Source organism: Xyrauchen texanus, chromosome 14, assembly GCF_025860055.1.
Source record: "Xyrauchen texanus isolate HMW12.3.18 chromosome 14, RBS_HiC_50CHRs, whole genome shotgun sequence".
NCBI lineage: Eukaryota > Metazoa > Chordata > Actinopteri > Cypriniformes > Catostomidae > Xyrauchen > Xyrauchen texanus.
The window spans coordinates 38,220,888-38,236,991 of NC_068289.1; the positions used below are offsets into that span (position 1 = coordinate 38,220,888).

Here is a 16,104-nt window from a genome sequence, read left to right on the forward strand (position 1 = left end):
TTTGCTCAATTGAATAATTTCATACTGTACCAATGGACCAAACCCAGACCACATTTTCAACTGGACTTTGGTGTGGTTTCATAGAGTGCAGCTGAGTTTGGAAAACAGCTTTTTGACTAACCAAATCAGCCAAATTCAAACGGACTCTGCACTGAAAGCTGTAATGTAAGAACACACTTAAAGCTGTGAGCAGTTCAGATCTCTCGTGTTCTCAGGGTCATGTATGTTTGGTTCATAGCACATTTATCCTGCTATGATAAACGGCAGAACTTCCCTAACCTGACCCTTCCTTGGTAGCATCACGATAACTAAATTTAATCAGTCGTACCGATACCAGAGAAAATTCATGGTTTTCCGTACCACATAAAAATGTTAATTTGGTAATGTGTTGGGCTGCCCCGACCAATGATGTTCCTAGTCGACTAGTAGTCATTAGTTTAAGCCAGTAGTCGACTAGTTGTCTCACGTTTATGATATTCATTTAATTACTTGAATATATATATATATATATATATATATATATATATATATATATGGGGGGCATCAGAAAATGGTTTGAGTTGTGGGGAGTGAGAATAAGTAGCATTGCTAACACTATTCTACATTACAGAGAAATACTAAACCGTATTAATGAACCTTTTAAAATATACACTATATGGACAAAGGTATTGGGACACCTACAGGAGCTTTTATGATACCCCGTTCTAAATCCACATACATTAATTTTGAGTTGGCCCCCCCCTGTGCAGCTATAACAGCTTCCACTCTTCTGGGAAGGCTTTCTACAAGATTTTGGAGTGTTTGAAGTTTTGCCCATTCTTCCAGAAGGGCATTTGTGAGGTCAGACACAGACCATGCTAGTTCCTCCCAAAGGTGTTGGATAGGGTTGAGGTCAGGGCTCTGTGTGGTCCACACCAAACTCATCCAACTGTGCCTTTATGGACTTTGCTTTGTGCACTGGGGCACAGTCATGCTGGAACAGAAAAGGGCCTTCCCAAACTGTTCCACAAAGTTGGAAGCATTGACTTTTCCAAAATGTCTTGGTATGTGGAGGCATTTACATTTTCCTTCAGTGGAACTATGGGGCCTTCACCAACCCCAGAAAACATTTACATTTACATTTATGCATTTGGCAGATGCTTTTATCCAAAGCGACTTACAGTGCACTTATTACAGGGACAATCCCCCCGGAGCAACCTGGAGTTAAGTGTCTTACTCAAGGACACAATGGTGGTGACTGTGGGGATCAAACCAGCAACCTTCTGAGTACCAATGTATTATACAGAGCACTTATTACAGGGACAATCCCCCCGGAGCAACCTGGAGTTAAGTGTCTTACTCAAGGACACAATGGTGGTGACTGTGGGGATCAAACCAGCAACCTCCTGATTACCAATGTATTATACAGAGCACTTATTACAGGGACAATCCCCCCGGAGCAACCTGGAGTTAAGTGCCTTACTCAAGGACACAATGGTGGTGGCCATGGGGTTCGAACCAACGACCTTCTGATTAACAGCCCTGTGCTTTAGCCACTACGCTACCACCACGCCATAGCGTTATCCCTCCTCCAACAAATAGTTGGCACAATGCAGTCAGGCAGGAAACGTTCTCCGGGCATTCTCCAAGCCCAGACTCGTCCATCAGTCTGCCTGATAGAGAAGAGTGATTCATCGCTCCACAGAACACGTTTCCACTGCTCCAGAGTCCAGTGGCGGCGTGCTTTTACACCACTCCATCCGACGCTTGGCATTGGTGATGTAAGGCTGGCATACAGCTGCTCGACCATGCAAACCCATGCCATGAAGCTCCCTGATGTTAATGCCCGAGGAGGAACTCTGCAGTTATTGAGTCAGCAGAGCGGTGGCGACTTTAACGCACTATGCGCCTCAGCACTCGGTGACCCCGCTCTGCAACTTTACGTGGTTAACGCTTCCACTTTGCAATAACACTTACTGTCGATCGTGGAATATCTAGGAGGGTTGAAATTTCATGAGCTGTCTTGTTGCAACGGTGGCATCCAATTACAGTACCACACTCGAACCCTGTGAGCTCTTTAGAACGGCCCATTCTTTCACAAATGTTTGTGAAGGCAGACTGCATGGCTAGGTGCTTGATTTTATACACCTGTGGCAATGGGACTGAATGAAACGCCTGAATTCAGTGATTAAGGGCTGTGTCCCAATACTGTGAACACCAACAAGAGACTGAACATTGTGTTAATTTATAGAGGGAAATGCACATTAAGTTAAACATGCAGTAAGCGAGGTACTAATTTATCTTCCCCACGAACACTTGGATAAGCCTAATAGCGTATATTTATCTAGGTTATCTAACGTTAGAGCGAGCAGCCATGCTAAGTGGCTAATGTTAGGCTACTTGCATGTTTCAAATGATAAGCATGTTTGAGGTCAATGAATGATAGGTGGACGTCCTTTACCCTCTCGAAATGATCCCACACTTTGGATTTCCTGTATGACATAATGTATGGACCAGCCGTGTAAAGCGACCGACCAATCAAAGCTTGTTCGACCAAGACTCTCCTCATGGACTAGCATTTGGTCGACTGTCAGGGCCAGCCCTAGAAATGTGCTATTGAACACACTCCTTTAGCCTATTTAAAGTTACATTTGAATGTAAATAAATAATACATTAAAATAAATGCATGTTTATCAATTAAATATGCAATGTAAGTGTTTTTATAGGGTTGGTTCACACAAAAATGAAAATGTTCCCCTTTAAACCATCCATTCATTTTTGGGTGAACTAACACACAAGTGGGGCCCTCCTGAAATCATTTATCCCAGTTTATTTTTCTTTTTATACATTTTCCAAAATTCCATGTTTTAAAGTTTAATTTAATCAAAATGTTGTCTAATCAAATTCATACTTAAAACTTTTAAAAACTTTGAACAAGTAAACATGCATTTGTATTTTTTAACAAACTTTACTCATCCTAAGAGCAAAATTAAAAAACAATACTTCAACTTAAAAGCTCGTAATGATTGAAAAAGCTTTAAATGGATGTTTATGTACCTCTCGCAGTGAGATTTTAAGAGGGCTTGAACACCTGAACGGGACTCCTGAAGTAACGAGTGCATCTCATCGCTGTGGGGTTAGCTCTTATTTAAAGAGTGCAATATTGTTTAACTCGGTCTTGTGTTGGGTTATCTAACTCTGAACTCCTAAACGTTTCATTAACACCATGGTTTTAACTCTGGCACATATTCTGTATTAATACCCAGATGACCTACTGCATTTCCTCAAAATAGGGTTATATCCCACAATGCAATGCAGTAAACAAGACCTTCCATTTCCAGTGCAATGAATGAACCGAAAGTAACTACAGCCGCTTTATTTTCACTTAATATTTTATCAAACTGCAAAAATGTCAAATGTTTTGAGGTATTTTTACTCTAAATTGAATGCAAAATTACCATATTTATTTCCAAGATTACTGGACATCACTTGCACTAGCGGTCATGTGACCGCAATACAGAAATGTTTGTTTCATTTGGCATTGTGCTTCACAAACTGTTTTAAACGGTGTATAAGCCGTGTAAGCTTGGGCTGGGCGATATGATGATATATCTCGTGGTGACTATATAGTGTCAGTCGATAGAGATCTTGCTATATCACGATATGTAAATATGTCCTTCAGGTGGGCAACATCAGTCTCTCAAATGACTTCATAAACACAAACGTCAGAGCGACGGGTCTGTAGTCATTGAGGGGTGTGTGTGTGTGTGTGTGTGTGTGTGTGTGTGTGTGTGTGTGTGTGTGTGTGTGTGTGTGTGTGTGTGTGTGTGTGTGTGTGTGTGTGTGTGTGTGTGTGTGTGTGTGTGTGTGTGTGTGTGGCACTCACTCAGGGGTCAGTGTGAATTTCAGACATGTGAATGTGAGAGATTTGTATTTACAGTTCGGAATTTCTTCTTAATCTGATCATTTTAATCTGAATTTGTACCACAAAAAAAATCCACCCCTAAAAACAATTATAAACCAGAAAGTCTTGTTCAATGTCACGTCTAGAATTCAAATGAAGGAATGTGAGATTGAAATACTTCATTGTTCGAGCTCCATATTTAAGTGCTCAATTGTTTGTCTTTGTCTCGTGACATCATTCGCACCCCTCTTTCAGTCGCAGACAGATGTGTGTTAATGCGCAGTGAGAACGCAGCGTGTCTCAGGCTGTGATTTTTGGCTCTGCTTTTTCCGGGGAAGGTCGCGCCATAGTTGTTGGCAGCTGCTGTAGCCTCACACCCTGATGTGTTGATGCCGCTCGCCCACTCGCGCATCGCTCACACCTCCACCTGTCAATCCCGGCGCTCCACCTGAACACGAGTAATGAATGCGTGTGGCAGCTCAATGACACGCGTGTCAATTTGGGTCGTGTTGTTTCTGTTCCTCATTGTGCCTTTGAGCTATTACAGAAACTCTCTTCATATGAGCCGCATCCCTCGGGCTTTTCTCAGTTTCAGGTGCTTTAAGGAGTAATCATCAAATATTAACGCTCTCAGCCATGATTTTAATGTAAGACTCGCGGCTATTTGTGCAACTTCATCAATAATACAGTCAGAAAGAAGCGCTCGTGCGCTTGCAAATACAGCCGGTGTGACGTTTGTGATTGAATCTCGATGCGTTCTCATCATCTTCCCTTTATTAGGAAGTTATGCACTCTGTGTTATTACTCGTCGCAATATCTGCATTTCTGAGGACTAATGGAGTTAAAAATCGGTTTGTTGTTTCTGTGTTTGGGTCGGAGCTGCTTCATGGCAAACAGATATTACTATATGATCTGCTGCAGCTGCAGTGATGCGCTTCTGTCCCCATGCAGGCGCATGTCTTCATCTCATCTTCAGTAATAATCGTTCATAATAATTGACTTTGAAATGCATTAAATCTCTCTGGAATCTACGGAGCTCCTTCGAGGACAGGGAGGGAATTTTAATTGAAATAATTTTGCCAAATTTACCATAGTATTCCTACAGGTACATATTTAACCATGATATTTGTGGTGAAGCAGGTAGTAATAATACAGGATACATCACGATAATCCGGCCCAAAACATATTATAGTGACATCATGGTTCATTTGTGTTTTTTTTTTTTTTTTTTTTTATAAATTATTTGATGTGTTTTTCGGGGGGAACTATGTGTTTAAAAACCGTACTTGTACCGTAAGATAACAATGGTGTTACTATAGTAACAGTGGGTTTCCTGTATTACTATAGTTTTGCTACACAATATCATAGTTAAAATGTGTTTACTGTAGTAAAACAAGATAAAGCTTACACACGGTGTATTGTGAAAGAACACAAAACATATAGTAACACTTTATTTAAGGGGTCAGATATTCCACAGTAATTAATGAATAATAATTAGGTATTTATTACACCTTTTGTCTAATAGCATCTTTACATTTAGTTTTTCCTAACAATGGACTTATTAGGAAAAAACAACAGTGCAAAATACATCTTTTATAGGTTCTTACTAGATTAGATTAGATTCAACTTTATTGTAATTGTGCAGAGTACAAGTACAAAGACAATGAAATGCAGTTAGCATCCAACCAGAAGTGCAGAAAAGCAGAAAGGTGCAATGTGATATTCAGGTGTAGACAGGTGGTGCAGAGGCAGGACACGAAATATACTGCAGTGTTATAAGAGCAGAATAAATATGTAATATGAACCGTGTATGAACAACATGTACAGATCTGTGCAATGTATTAGCAGAATATATAAGAAAAACAGAGTAAATATGGATACTTATGGATTCACTACACTGTGTGAATGTGCAGCTTTTTTGAGTAAATATCAACATGATGCATCCTCTGCATTAAGTGCCAATAGTGTTATTATTTGCACCCCTAATTAAATACTAGCATACAGTATAGGGGCATCAACATGTTTATTGTGCTTATTTAGAGTCCCACAGACACCCTAACCCTTATCCATAAGCTTTGATTTAGCTAATTAATTCATTATTATGACAAAAGCAAATGTAAAGGGGCTATAAAGCAGGAATGGGAAATCAGCCAATAAAGGCCTAATAAATACTTTACATTACCAAACAAGTCCATAACTAACCATTTACATATGTAATAGTCTTGAATTACTGTCTAATGCAACCTGGTCTCATAGTGAAAACGTGACACATATAAAGATATAAAGATATATATCTTTAAAACTTGTTATACGTGTCTCCAGGTGCAGTTCCAGGTGAAATGAACACTAGGGGCTACACTAGCCACTAAATGACTTCAGTGGCTGATTATTCTACATTTTAACGCTTGTATTACAGACCCACCTACATATATACATTATTCCAATAAGATTAGCATGATGGACCTCATGCAGTTCAAAACCAGAGATGAACTCAAGCTGTCGCGTGACGCGAGTCATTGAAGCTTTAGGAAATGAGGTGGTTGCTTGAGATAATGGGCTTCTGCATTTTAAAACACTATCAGTTAAGGTTCGGTGCTGGTTAAGGGTAAGGATGTCTTTAGTTAAACACTCATTTCTCTTTTAGTAAGTTTAGGGTAAAGTTTTAGGTTATTGAGGAACGTTTTATTAAAACCTCCATCTCAAATTCACCATCTCGTCTGATTACATCCTCCGTTTTGGCGCCCCCTGCTGGACACTTCACTTGTAAAGTGCAGCCAAACATGTTATGATGTTATTTCAGTTTGGCAAAAATGTTGCAGTAGACCCGTTTCACAGAGCTGATATGATGCATTTCTGCCTTTTACAACGTAAATGTAGCAATCTTTTCTATATTTTAAATGTAATATATAGTGTAGATTTCTTACGTTGTGCTTTATTATATTACTCTGGAATACATTTAAAATATCAGTTACCACAGCTGATGTTTCTCTGTTCTTACTGCAGTTATCCAGAGCTGTAGACTTCTTCTTTTGCAAAGCTGTGAAAGCGTAATCTTTCTTTTTTTTTTTTTTTGCTTTTGAAGCAAACGGGAATGCTAAAATTACATTTGCTGTGGTCCCCCATTCACCACCAACCATGACGACTTCTGCTTTCATGAACACGGACGTGCAAAAGAGCTTAATTAATTTCATGAGTGTTACCGTGAGTGAACATATAAACCTTATCATGAGAGGAACCCAAAATAATTTAGATGGAATACAAACATTTCCATCTGGTCCTCATAAAGGTTCCATATGAATCGTTTATTAGTGGTGCAATTATTCCCGCGCAGTAGATCCAGTTGTATTTTTTAAATGATGTGCAGGATACACTGAGCATAAACCGGTAAACAGGATGACAATATGAAGATGTAATGAAAGTGTCTCAAACATCATACAAATGATCTGATGGGAATGTCGTGAAAACCCATGCAATTATTGATGAAAGCTGCTTAAAATAGCCTTTGAGTTAGCAGCATATCCCTGAGACAGTACCTCAGTTGTGACCCGACCTTCAGCCCTCCAAACCCCCTCAACACAGGACGGGTGTATTTCAGGGTCAGGATGGGGAGGTGGAGATAAACCACCCACGTCTCCCCCCCCCCCCAACACCGGCTGTGGCTGCACCGCTAATGAATAGCTCAATTTAGCCAGTGACATGCCTAGAGCGCAGCCGTGTTTTCTGACTGGCTAAGAGCTCTGCTGACATCACACGGGCTGGCTGTTGATTTGGCGCTGTCTCTGAGGCTGCGGGGCGACACACTCAGCCATGCGCTCGTGCAGTTAGCCACAGATGGGGCTTGTGCTGCACACACACACACTCGAGGAGCTGATGTGAGGAGAACGCGCGCCACCGCAGCTCATGCAGCCGCTGGTACTATGGAAACTAAAGCTCTGTGCCATGGACATAATGACGGCAGCGGTGCTGCAGGTGAGTGAATCTGGAGCGGGGAATACTGAGTGTGTCCTTAAAGTTAGTTAAGCTAGTGCCACACACATAAATGCAGAACATGCAGGCGTGTGCGTTGTTGTTTCAGAAGAACTGAATCTGTTCAGGAGTGTGATCAGGAGTTTTACTCTTCCTGTACACACACACACGGGTGATTGTGTTATCATTGGTGATGTTGTTCCTCACAGTGGGTTGTGTTAAACTCATCTTTAAGAGCTGGTTTTGGCACATTTGAGACTTTTTGAGAGCGAAGTCGATTTCGCCTCTCATTCACACAAGAACTGCACTTTCCTCCTGAAAATGCTCTGCATTGCCACGAACTTTGGAAAAGGGTGCCGTTATGAGACTATCGGATGAGTTTGATCAGCTGTGTGTCTGATCATTGTTAAATAGATGTATACGGCGATCACTTGTTATATTTCAAACATCGTCATGACTGTTGAATGGTGTTTTCCAGGTGAGCTCAGAAATGTTTAGAAATTCATTCTGGTGTAAATCTTTGTTGAAATGTGTTTAATGTAGCCGTGTGAGGAAACAGATGCGTTTGCACAGACGGCACCAGCGAGAGGCGTTCAACTGAAGCTCGTCCAAATGGCCAAATCCTCCTCCATACCGCTGAATTAATACATGGAGAATTTATAAAACACGGGCAAGGTTTGAAACCCCTTTCGTTGTGCTTTGCACAATTATTTACAATGAAATGTAAAATTGTGTATGAAATAATGTAAGATTTCAGTAATTACAGTAATAAAGTTAATACAGTTTTTGTATGCATCTTCAGCCTGATTCTGTGTTGCTGTCAATCATCCGATCATCATCGATGGTGAAGTATAAAGCTTTAATGCTGCAGATGGGCTGATATTAATAAAGACAGAGTTTCGAATGAAGGCTCCAGAAGTCAAAGCGCTCAAGATAATGCGCTGATATAAATATAATATCGTTAAGATCTCACGTTTTTTTGTTTATGAAATGTAATAAAAATGATTCAATGTGCATTGCAAGCTTTCTATTGTACTACTTTTGTTTAAATTTGACATTTTCTGTGAGTTAACGGCCGTCTTTTATTATGGATATTTTTAATCTAATTGAATTCTTTCTCAGCGGGTCAGACGTTGCCTCGGTTGGCATCAGTTGTGCCCATCCGTCTGTGTTAAACGAGCATGTAAATGAAAGCGTTCCGAGACAGCAGCGCGTCTCATTTTACAAACGCTTATTTGTCTACGTTTACCAAATCAATACATGTGACAAGCTCCGCTGACAACAACAACATGTTTTAGGAGCGCTGGTGGATTTCAAATTCTTCTTTCCGTTTCCTCGTCGCTCGTGTCGGTGTCTGATTAAAACACACACACACACACAAACAGGTGAATTGGTGCCGAATGTGTGAAAGCTTCAGTGTGTCGGACGCACATGTCTGTGGCTGTATAACCGGGACGTGCGGTATGCACCAAATAAACCATCAAGTCATTTTGGTAGATTTTGGCAAATGTTTTTCTTTGAATTCCAGAAATGCAGTTACGTGTTAAACACATTTCAAGAGGGAACATTTCTTTGGATAAATTATAGATGATACGTTGGTCACTTGTGACCTTTTATTTCTTCTCTTTATTGATTATTTTTTTTTTTTTTTTTTTTTGGTTTTATTCTCTCACTGGGACATTTTTGTGCACTGCGTTCTGATTGGCGGGTTCTCAGCAGTTTGGAAAGATGTGCACCAATCAGAACACACATCATCTAAAATTGTGCAACACACACACAAAGTGTGCACATAAAATTGCAGCTATTGCACAAACTCCTATCATGATTTCATTGTTTGTCTGCAGATGCATTTGTCTTGCGCATTATAAGTTGAAAGGGTCTGATGGACGCCGGCTGTATTTGAAACTCTTTAAATTAATGCCAGGTTAATATAACACAAGTATCGTACAATACATGATTATTACAAGGGTCTGTTGTGCTCATCTGAAACGGGTCTGATATTTCTCTGCTGTATTTGTATGATATCGGCAGATCTCGGCATGCATCCATCGTGCCTGCGGTGATCTTTCCTGTCGTATCCAGGGCGGGTGAAGCTGGCGTGGGCATCCGGTGCGGATGAGATGATGGCACAGCTCTCGAGTGTTTCTCATACAAATGCTGTTATTCATGAGAGAGATGACCGCTTAAAGGATGTTGAGAGAGAAACACGCCGTCACTTTGACCACAAACGTGTGCGACGTGATTGTCAGAGGCGTGTGTGTGTGTGTGTGTTCGTGTTCGCACCTGTCTGCGCCCCGAGGCTACAGATCTCATGAATCTCTGCCTCATCAGCCTCCTAAATAATGCAGCAGAGGCCGCCGCGCTCACATTACAGTGATAAATGCAGGACGGTGTCGGCTCTCGCCCGAGTGTTTGCTGAGCCGCTTCCACACACCTCCCTCTGATCTGCCGGAGAAGAGCTTGAGACCCTGAGTGTGTGTGTGTGTGTCACAAAGGTCAGAGTTCACCGCTGCTCAGGACTTCAGGTCAGGTCGTTTATCTGGAACAGGTGAACTTGCACTAGTCCGTAAAACTTGCATGAGTTTCCCTAGAAATGCACTTCACATAACGCAATATCCTCAACCGTCCAAACGTGAGGACTTCAGATCGGCTCTAAAAATATTAATATATTATTTACCTTTACCACAGTTTTCTCATCTTGCATATTAAATCATTCATTTTTAATATGTTATTTACATGTTTAAATAATTGTGAGTGGTTTTACTTTTCAAAATTGTTAATTATTTGGTTAATTTGGTCTGCTACAGTTTGATGCATGTTCTCATTTTGCTAAATATAGTGAATTAAAATGTTTTTGTTGCCTGAAATTGCGACATTTCAGTCCGAGTAACAGACTAAAATTATAAATGTGACGATGGAATATTGACGACATTTAAAGAACATTTAAGACAAATTGTGACAAATGAAAAACTGCAATAAATGTTCACTGATTTAAGCACTAATAATTCACTGTTGCGCATTACTGCGGCTGGTAAAGTACCATCAGAAATGGTGCAGCAATGCGACGCCGCCGCATGACTGTGATTGGCTGGTGCACATCGTTCCCTGAGAACTCGCCAAACAAGTTTAAAATCATTCGCCGTAATGTTCAGGAAAACTTGCGTGTCATGTTTGTGATTTAAAGTTGTAACTCTCTTTATTTTTGTGTTTTGTGTCTGCAGGTTCCTCAAGATGTGCGCCTTGTTGGCGTCCAGCGCTGTTCTGATGCGGGGCGCGTGCTGGTGATGCACTCGTGTGACAACACGCTTAACACATGCGACAACACGCTTCCCAGCGCCACTGAAAGGGACGAGAGTGCAGTCTTCTCGCCGCGGCGACATCAGCACGCCGTCAGCGTGCAGCAGAACATCAGGTAACGCTACGAGCTGCTTTCACATGCGGCTGTTAAAGGAAGTGTCTGATATTGAGCCACAGATTCAGAAAAGCAGGACGACTTGAGGCCGTGTGTTAGTGTTGTTTACTAATGTTCCTTTAAAAACACAACACTCGCACGGTCACGGGACGTCTTTATGAGCACTTCCAGTCCATTTGTTGAGTTTGTGAAATCATGGAGACGGGTCTTTGTTGAACATCCGTACAGCTCTTCATGTCAAGTGTAGTTTGAGGAGTCATCTGCTTTCACAGCTTTCGGCGCCATCTGGATGAGGTGTCATCTCTCTCGACTTACGGAGCGTCATACGTGTTAGAAATCACACTCTGTGCTGACGTGTTAATGAAAGTCTCAGACTGGTGTAATACTCATTAGCTCATTGTGCTCTTCATATTCTTGTGCAAGAGTCTCTCGGCTCATAATGTTGGAGGTTAATTGGTTTGGGGAACAGCGCTCCCGTATGCCAGTTCCCCAGACATCTCCACTACATCATTGAAGGCTTTAATTTAGGCTACATGACAATATACAGGTTGAGATCTCCTATAATGCCAGTGAACACCTGCAGTGGATTGATGGATGTTGCATTATCAACATTCTGTAATCCATTACTGACACTCATGTATGAAATGTAATATATATTTAAAATGTCCATGTTTCTTTTGTAATATTGAATTGGGAGGTCTGTGGCAGTCCCTAATGTATAACAACTAGGGGTGATTGATTAGTTGAAAATCAGCATATGACGTAGTGCGATTATCTGCGATATAAATAGTCCGCTCTCGCTGCGCTTGCTGTATGTGACCGCTCTGTTCGCTATATTGTTACTCAAACTAGTCTTGTACGTTGAATTTACAGCACTCTAGATTCACTGATAATTTAGTAATTTGTGTAATTCCAGAAATTCTTGTCCAAATCTAACGTAAAGCTCATAACAGCGGCGGGTTGTGGACAGAAGAGTGGAAACATTTGTTTGTAGTGGAGTTGGTCTTGTAGTGTTTAACAGAACTCGTGTGAACGCCCTTTATTGAGCGTTTATTGGCAGAGTGTGACCATGACTTGATTTCACTCATATCATCCCAAAAATAAATAAATGAATAAATAATCAAATAAAAAATTATCGACTTTCAGCCCTAATAATGACTGTCATTAATAACATTGACACACATTATTACATTATGCTAACTAGTATTGAACTAGCTTCTCAATTAACAACCTTTGCCACGACATGGTGATTTATTTAATGATGGATTTATGCTCTCTCTCTCTTTATCTCACTCGCTCTGGTTATTGCTCTCTCTCTCTCTCTCTCTCTCTCTCTCTCTCTCTCTCTCTCTCTCTCTTTTCATCTCTTGCCCTATCTCTCTCGCTCACACTTTTTATCTCTCTCCTTATCTCTCTTTTACTTCTATTTCTGCTCCTTATCTATAATATATATATATATATATATGCATATAGAGGCAACAGAATCAATCAACCAAAATTGATATAAGATGTTGTTTGTTTTAATTTATGGACCGAAGACAGATTCGGGTACTTTCATGTCCCAGGTGTTGAACCGTTTTCTTCTTGTTATGTGAAGATTTCATTAAAACTGACTTTTGTCTTTTACCAGCTTCCATCAGACTTTCAATATTAAACTATGAAAATACATGATAAAAATACTAATTATTGCATGTTTAAAATGATGATTATCTAAACAAATAGTGAAATAAACCCAAACATTAAAATTTTTATTGTGTGAAGATTATTTCTATTAATTGTTTCATTGTCACAGTTTTTCCCCTTATAAAGTTTTTCAACTTGTGTACTTGGAAACAAAGTGTCTGTTCAGAATGTATCAGAATTCCATTAAACACAACACAGAAATTACACTGTGGGAAATTTATGACAAAAATTACATAAATCTGCTGTGATGCAATCCACTGTTGAACACACACACGCACACACACACACACACACACACACACACACACACACACACACACACACACACACATACATATAATTTATTTGGTTTGTCAATCGATTAACATTTTTAAATACATATATAAATATTTGCTGAGAAAGCTAAATAATAAATGTTGATTAAGTAATTATAAATCGTTTCATTTTATTTATAATTAATTAAATATATAATAAGAAATAATACAGATAATAAAAATGCATTATATTATTGTGTTACACGAGTAAAGCAAAGACATGAGTTTGTTTACATTATTTAACATGAACTATCAATGAACAATATTTTATAGCATTTATTATTATTAATGTTAATTTCAACATATACATTATAAAATCAAAAGTTCTATATGTGAACATTAGTTAATTCACTATTAACTAATTATGAACAATTAGATTTTTATTAACTAACATTAACAAAGATGAATAATAATAAATATATTGTTAATTGTTTATGATTCCTGATACATTAACTAACGTTAACGAATGGAAAGACAAAATAAAAAGTGTCTTTAGGATTTAATATATTGTTTATTTGCATTTTATTGAACATAAGTTTATCATTGACCGTTCACAGAAATCTGTTTTACAGCTGAATTCATCAATCAGTCTGAGATTTATTATATGGACTTGTTTAAGGACACGTCAATGTACACCTGCATCAGACGGACACGTCAATGTACACCTGCATCAGACGGACACGTCAATGTACACCTGTGTCAGACGGACACGTCAATGTACACCTGTGTCAGACGGACACGTCAATGTACACCTGCATCAGACGGACACGTCAATGTACACCTGTGTCAGACGGACACGTCAATGTACACCTGTGTCAGACGGACACGTCAATGTACACCTGTGTCAGACGGACACGTCAATGTACACCTGCGTCAGACGGACACGTCAATGTACACCTGCGTCAGACGGACACGTCAATGTACACCTGCGTCAGACGGACACGTCAATGTACACCTGCATCAGACGGACACGTAAATGTACACCTGTGTCAGACGGACACTTTCGGAGCGTCTCGTTGCGTCGCATCATAAACACAGTTTTTAGGTTGCTGTGTTTAAATGCCATGAATGCGTCCGTCCTTATGTTGTGCTGTCCGAAGAGTCGGTTTGTTTTCTGTATGAGCTGCTCGTTGCCTCTACAGGAGTGTCACTTACTGCCCCCTGGAGGACACAGGTGCTACTTCAAGCATGTATTACTGTCGGAGGACATTAATTGTGTATTGCGTTATTTTATTTTTTTATATAGATAATTAATCACAATGAATTGACACATTAAATCGCCCTAATATATACCTAATATATAAATGTAGACATCATGTGTTGATGTCATTATGTGTCATATGTTAATAAGCAGCATGTGGTCATGTGTTGTAGGTTCCAGGCTCTTGTTTGACGCCCTGCGGCTTGTCTGATGAGGATGTCTGATACAGTGAGTGTGCAGGAGAGCGGTGAGACCATGAGAGTTATAATTGAGAACAACACAACCGCAGCCGATGATGACATCACCATGCCACAGAGCTGCAGGCAAAACCAACACGATGGAGATGGAAACGGCAACGATGACAAAAGTGACATGCAGGTAATGTGATGTGATGACCAAACAACTTCTGTTTCCTTGAGTGAAGTTCAATTCTGATTTATTTCCCCAGTCTAAAGCACAGCGGCTGCTCCGTCAAACTCATTATGCCCTGTTGAGGTGCAGAACAGGAAATAGGTCGGTCTTCTAATGAGAAGATGATTGTAAATATTTATTGGAAAATAACAGTACTGAATCGAAACTGCAGCACATTTATATTGGGGTGGCGATACGCAGATGAAACGGTCTTTTTAATAACAATGGAGGCCGTTGAATCAATTCGAGGCCTCTTATAGTGCGCTCTGAGTGATGACACACTGTGTCTTTATATTGAAACGCTGTAGAGGGGGCTGCAGATATTGATAATCATAGTTAGTTCTGTCCTTCAGAAATGGATAGTTCCTTTGTGTGTGCGGAGGGCAGAGGTCAGCAAAACAGATCGGTGAAGCAGTTGTTCTCATTCAGAGCAGTCGCAGAAGCCCACGGGAGCCACAGCAGAGCGCGACCAATCAATTGCGAGGTAATTGTGTTATGAGCCGCAGCTGACATCCACGCAACTTTCCGCTTGGAGAAGGTCAAGCTTTTGAAGGTTAAAGCATTGCGTCTTTATTTCTCTTTATATGGCACATTCCTCTCAGACAAGCTCTTGTCATTTTACTGATGTTGCCATTCTTGAGTCGCGCCAGTCGTCTGCTCTCCTTTTCCATTCATTTCAGATGTTCCCTTTCATTCTCTCCCTCCTTGACGAAACGCTGGTAAAGAAGACTAAAAGTGGATGAGCAAGTCACCAGCCGTGCGACTGGCAATCCGAGCTGATCCTCCAACTTCCTGTGGGGGGAGGTAAACACAGCGAGGGACTTCACGGCCATCTGCCTCATTCTCCCCTCATGCTGCGCTTGCAGATCTCTGCACCCAGTGCTGCTCTACCTGCCTTTACAGCATGCTCGCGCGCTTTGTAAATGAATGCGCTATCTGAAATCTCACATCAGTTGTCATTGTGACTCTGTCTGGCCTTGTGCCAGACTCAGTCTCACGGGAATAGAAGATGTTCAATAGCCAATTAAAGCTGAATAATCATCCATCATTATTTAGATTCATTATTTATTTTCGATTTCATCTGGATCTTATAAGAATTATGCTTCCATAGTGGACAAAATTGCCTCTTGTTTTATGTCTAAAAGAAAAATCTTGCTTTATTTGCAGTCTAGTCACTGCTGTATTAAGTATCCTTTATAGTAATCTTTGACTATAATGAGTTTCATCCTAAGGG

At 40.3% G+C, this 16,104-nt stretch overlaps 1 protein-coding gene across 6 annotated transcripts in view; it reads left to right on the plus strand.

The window, feature by feature from the left end:
* Positions 1-16,104, plus strand: part of LOC127654953 (R3H domain-containing protein 1-like) — a 66,943-nt gene that overhangs the window by 13,640 nt on the left and 37,199 nt on the right. For 2 of the 6 annotated variants that reach the window (XR_007971986.1, XM_052142535.1), the window contains exons 1-3: positions 7,673-7,852; positions 11,071-11,261; positions 14,633-14,837. Coding sequence is in view for 5 of the 6 variants with exons in the window: in XM_052142535.1 (XP_051998495.1) it covers positions 14,670-14,837 (168 nt within the window). In the remaining variant the exon portion in view is untranslated. Of the gene's footprint in view, positions 1-7,672; positions 7,853-10,268; positions 10,398-11,070; positions 11,262-14,632; positions 14,838-16,104 lie in introns of those variants that run through there. The other 4 variants (XM_052142536.1, XM_052142532.1, XM_052142534.1 and 1 more) reach the window with 3 other exon arrangements.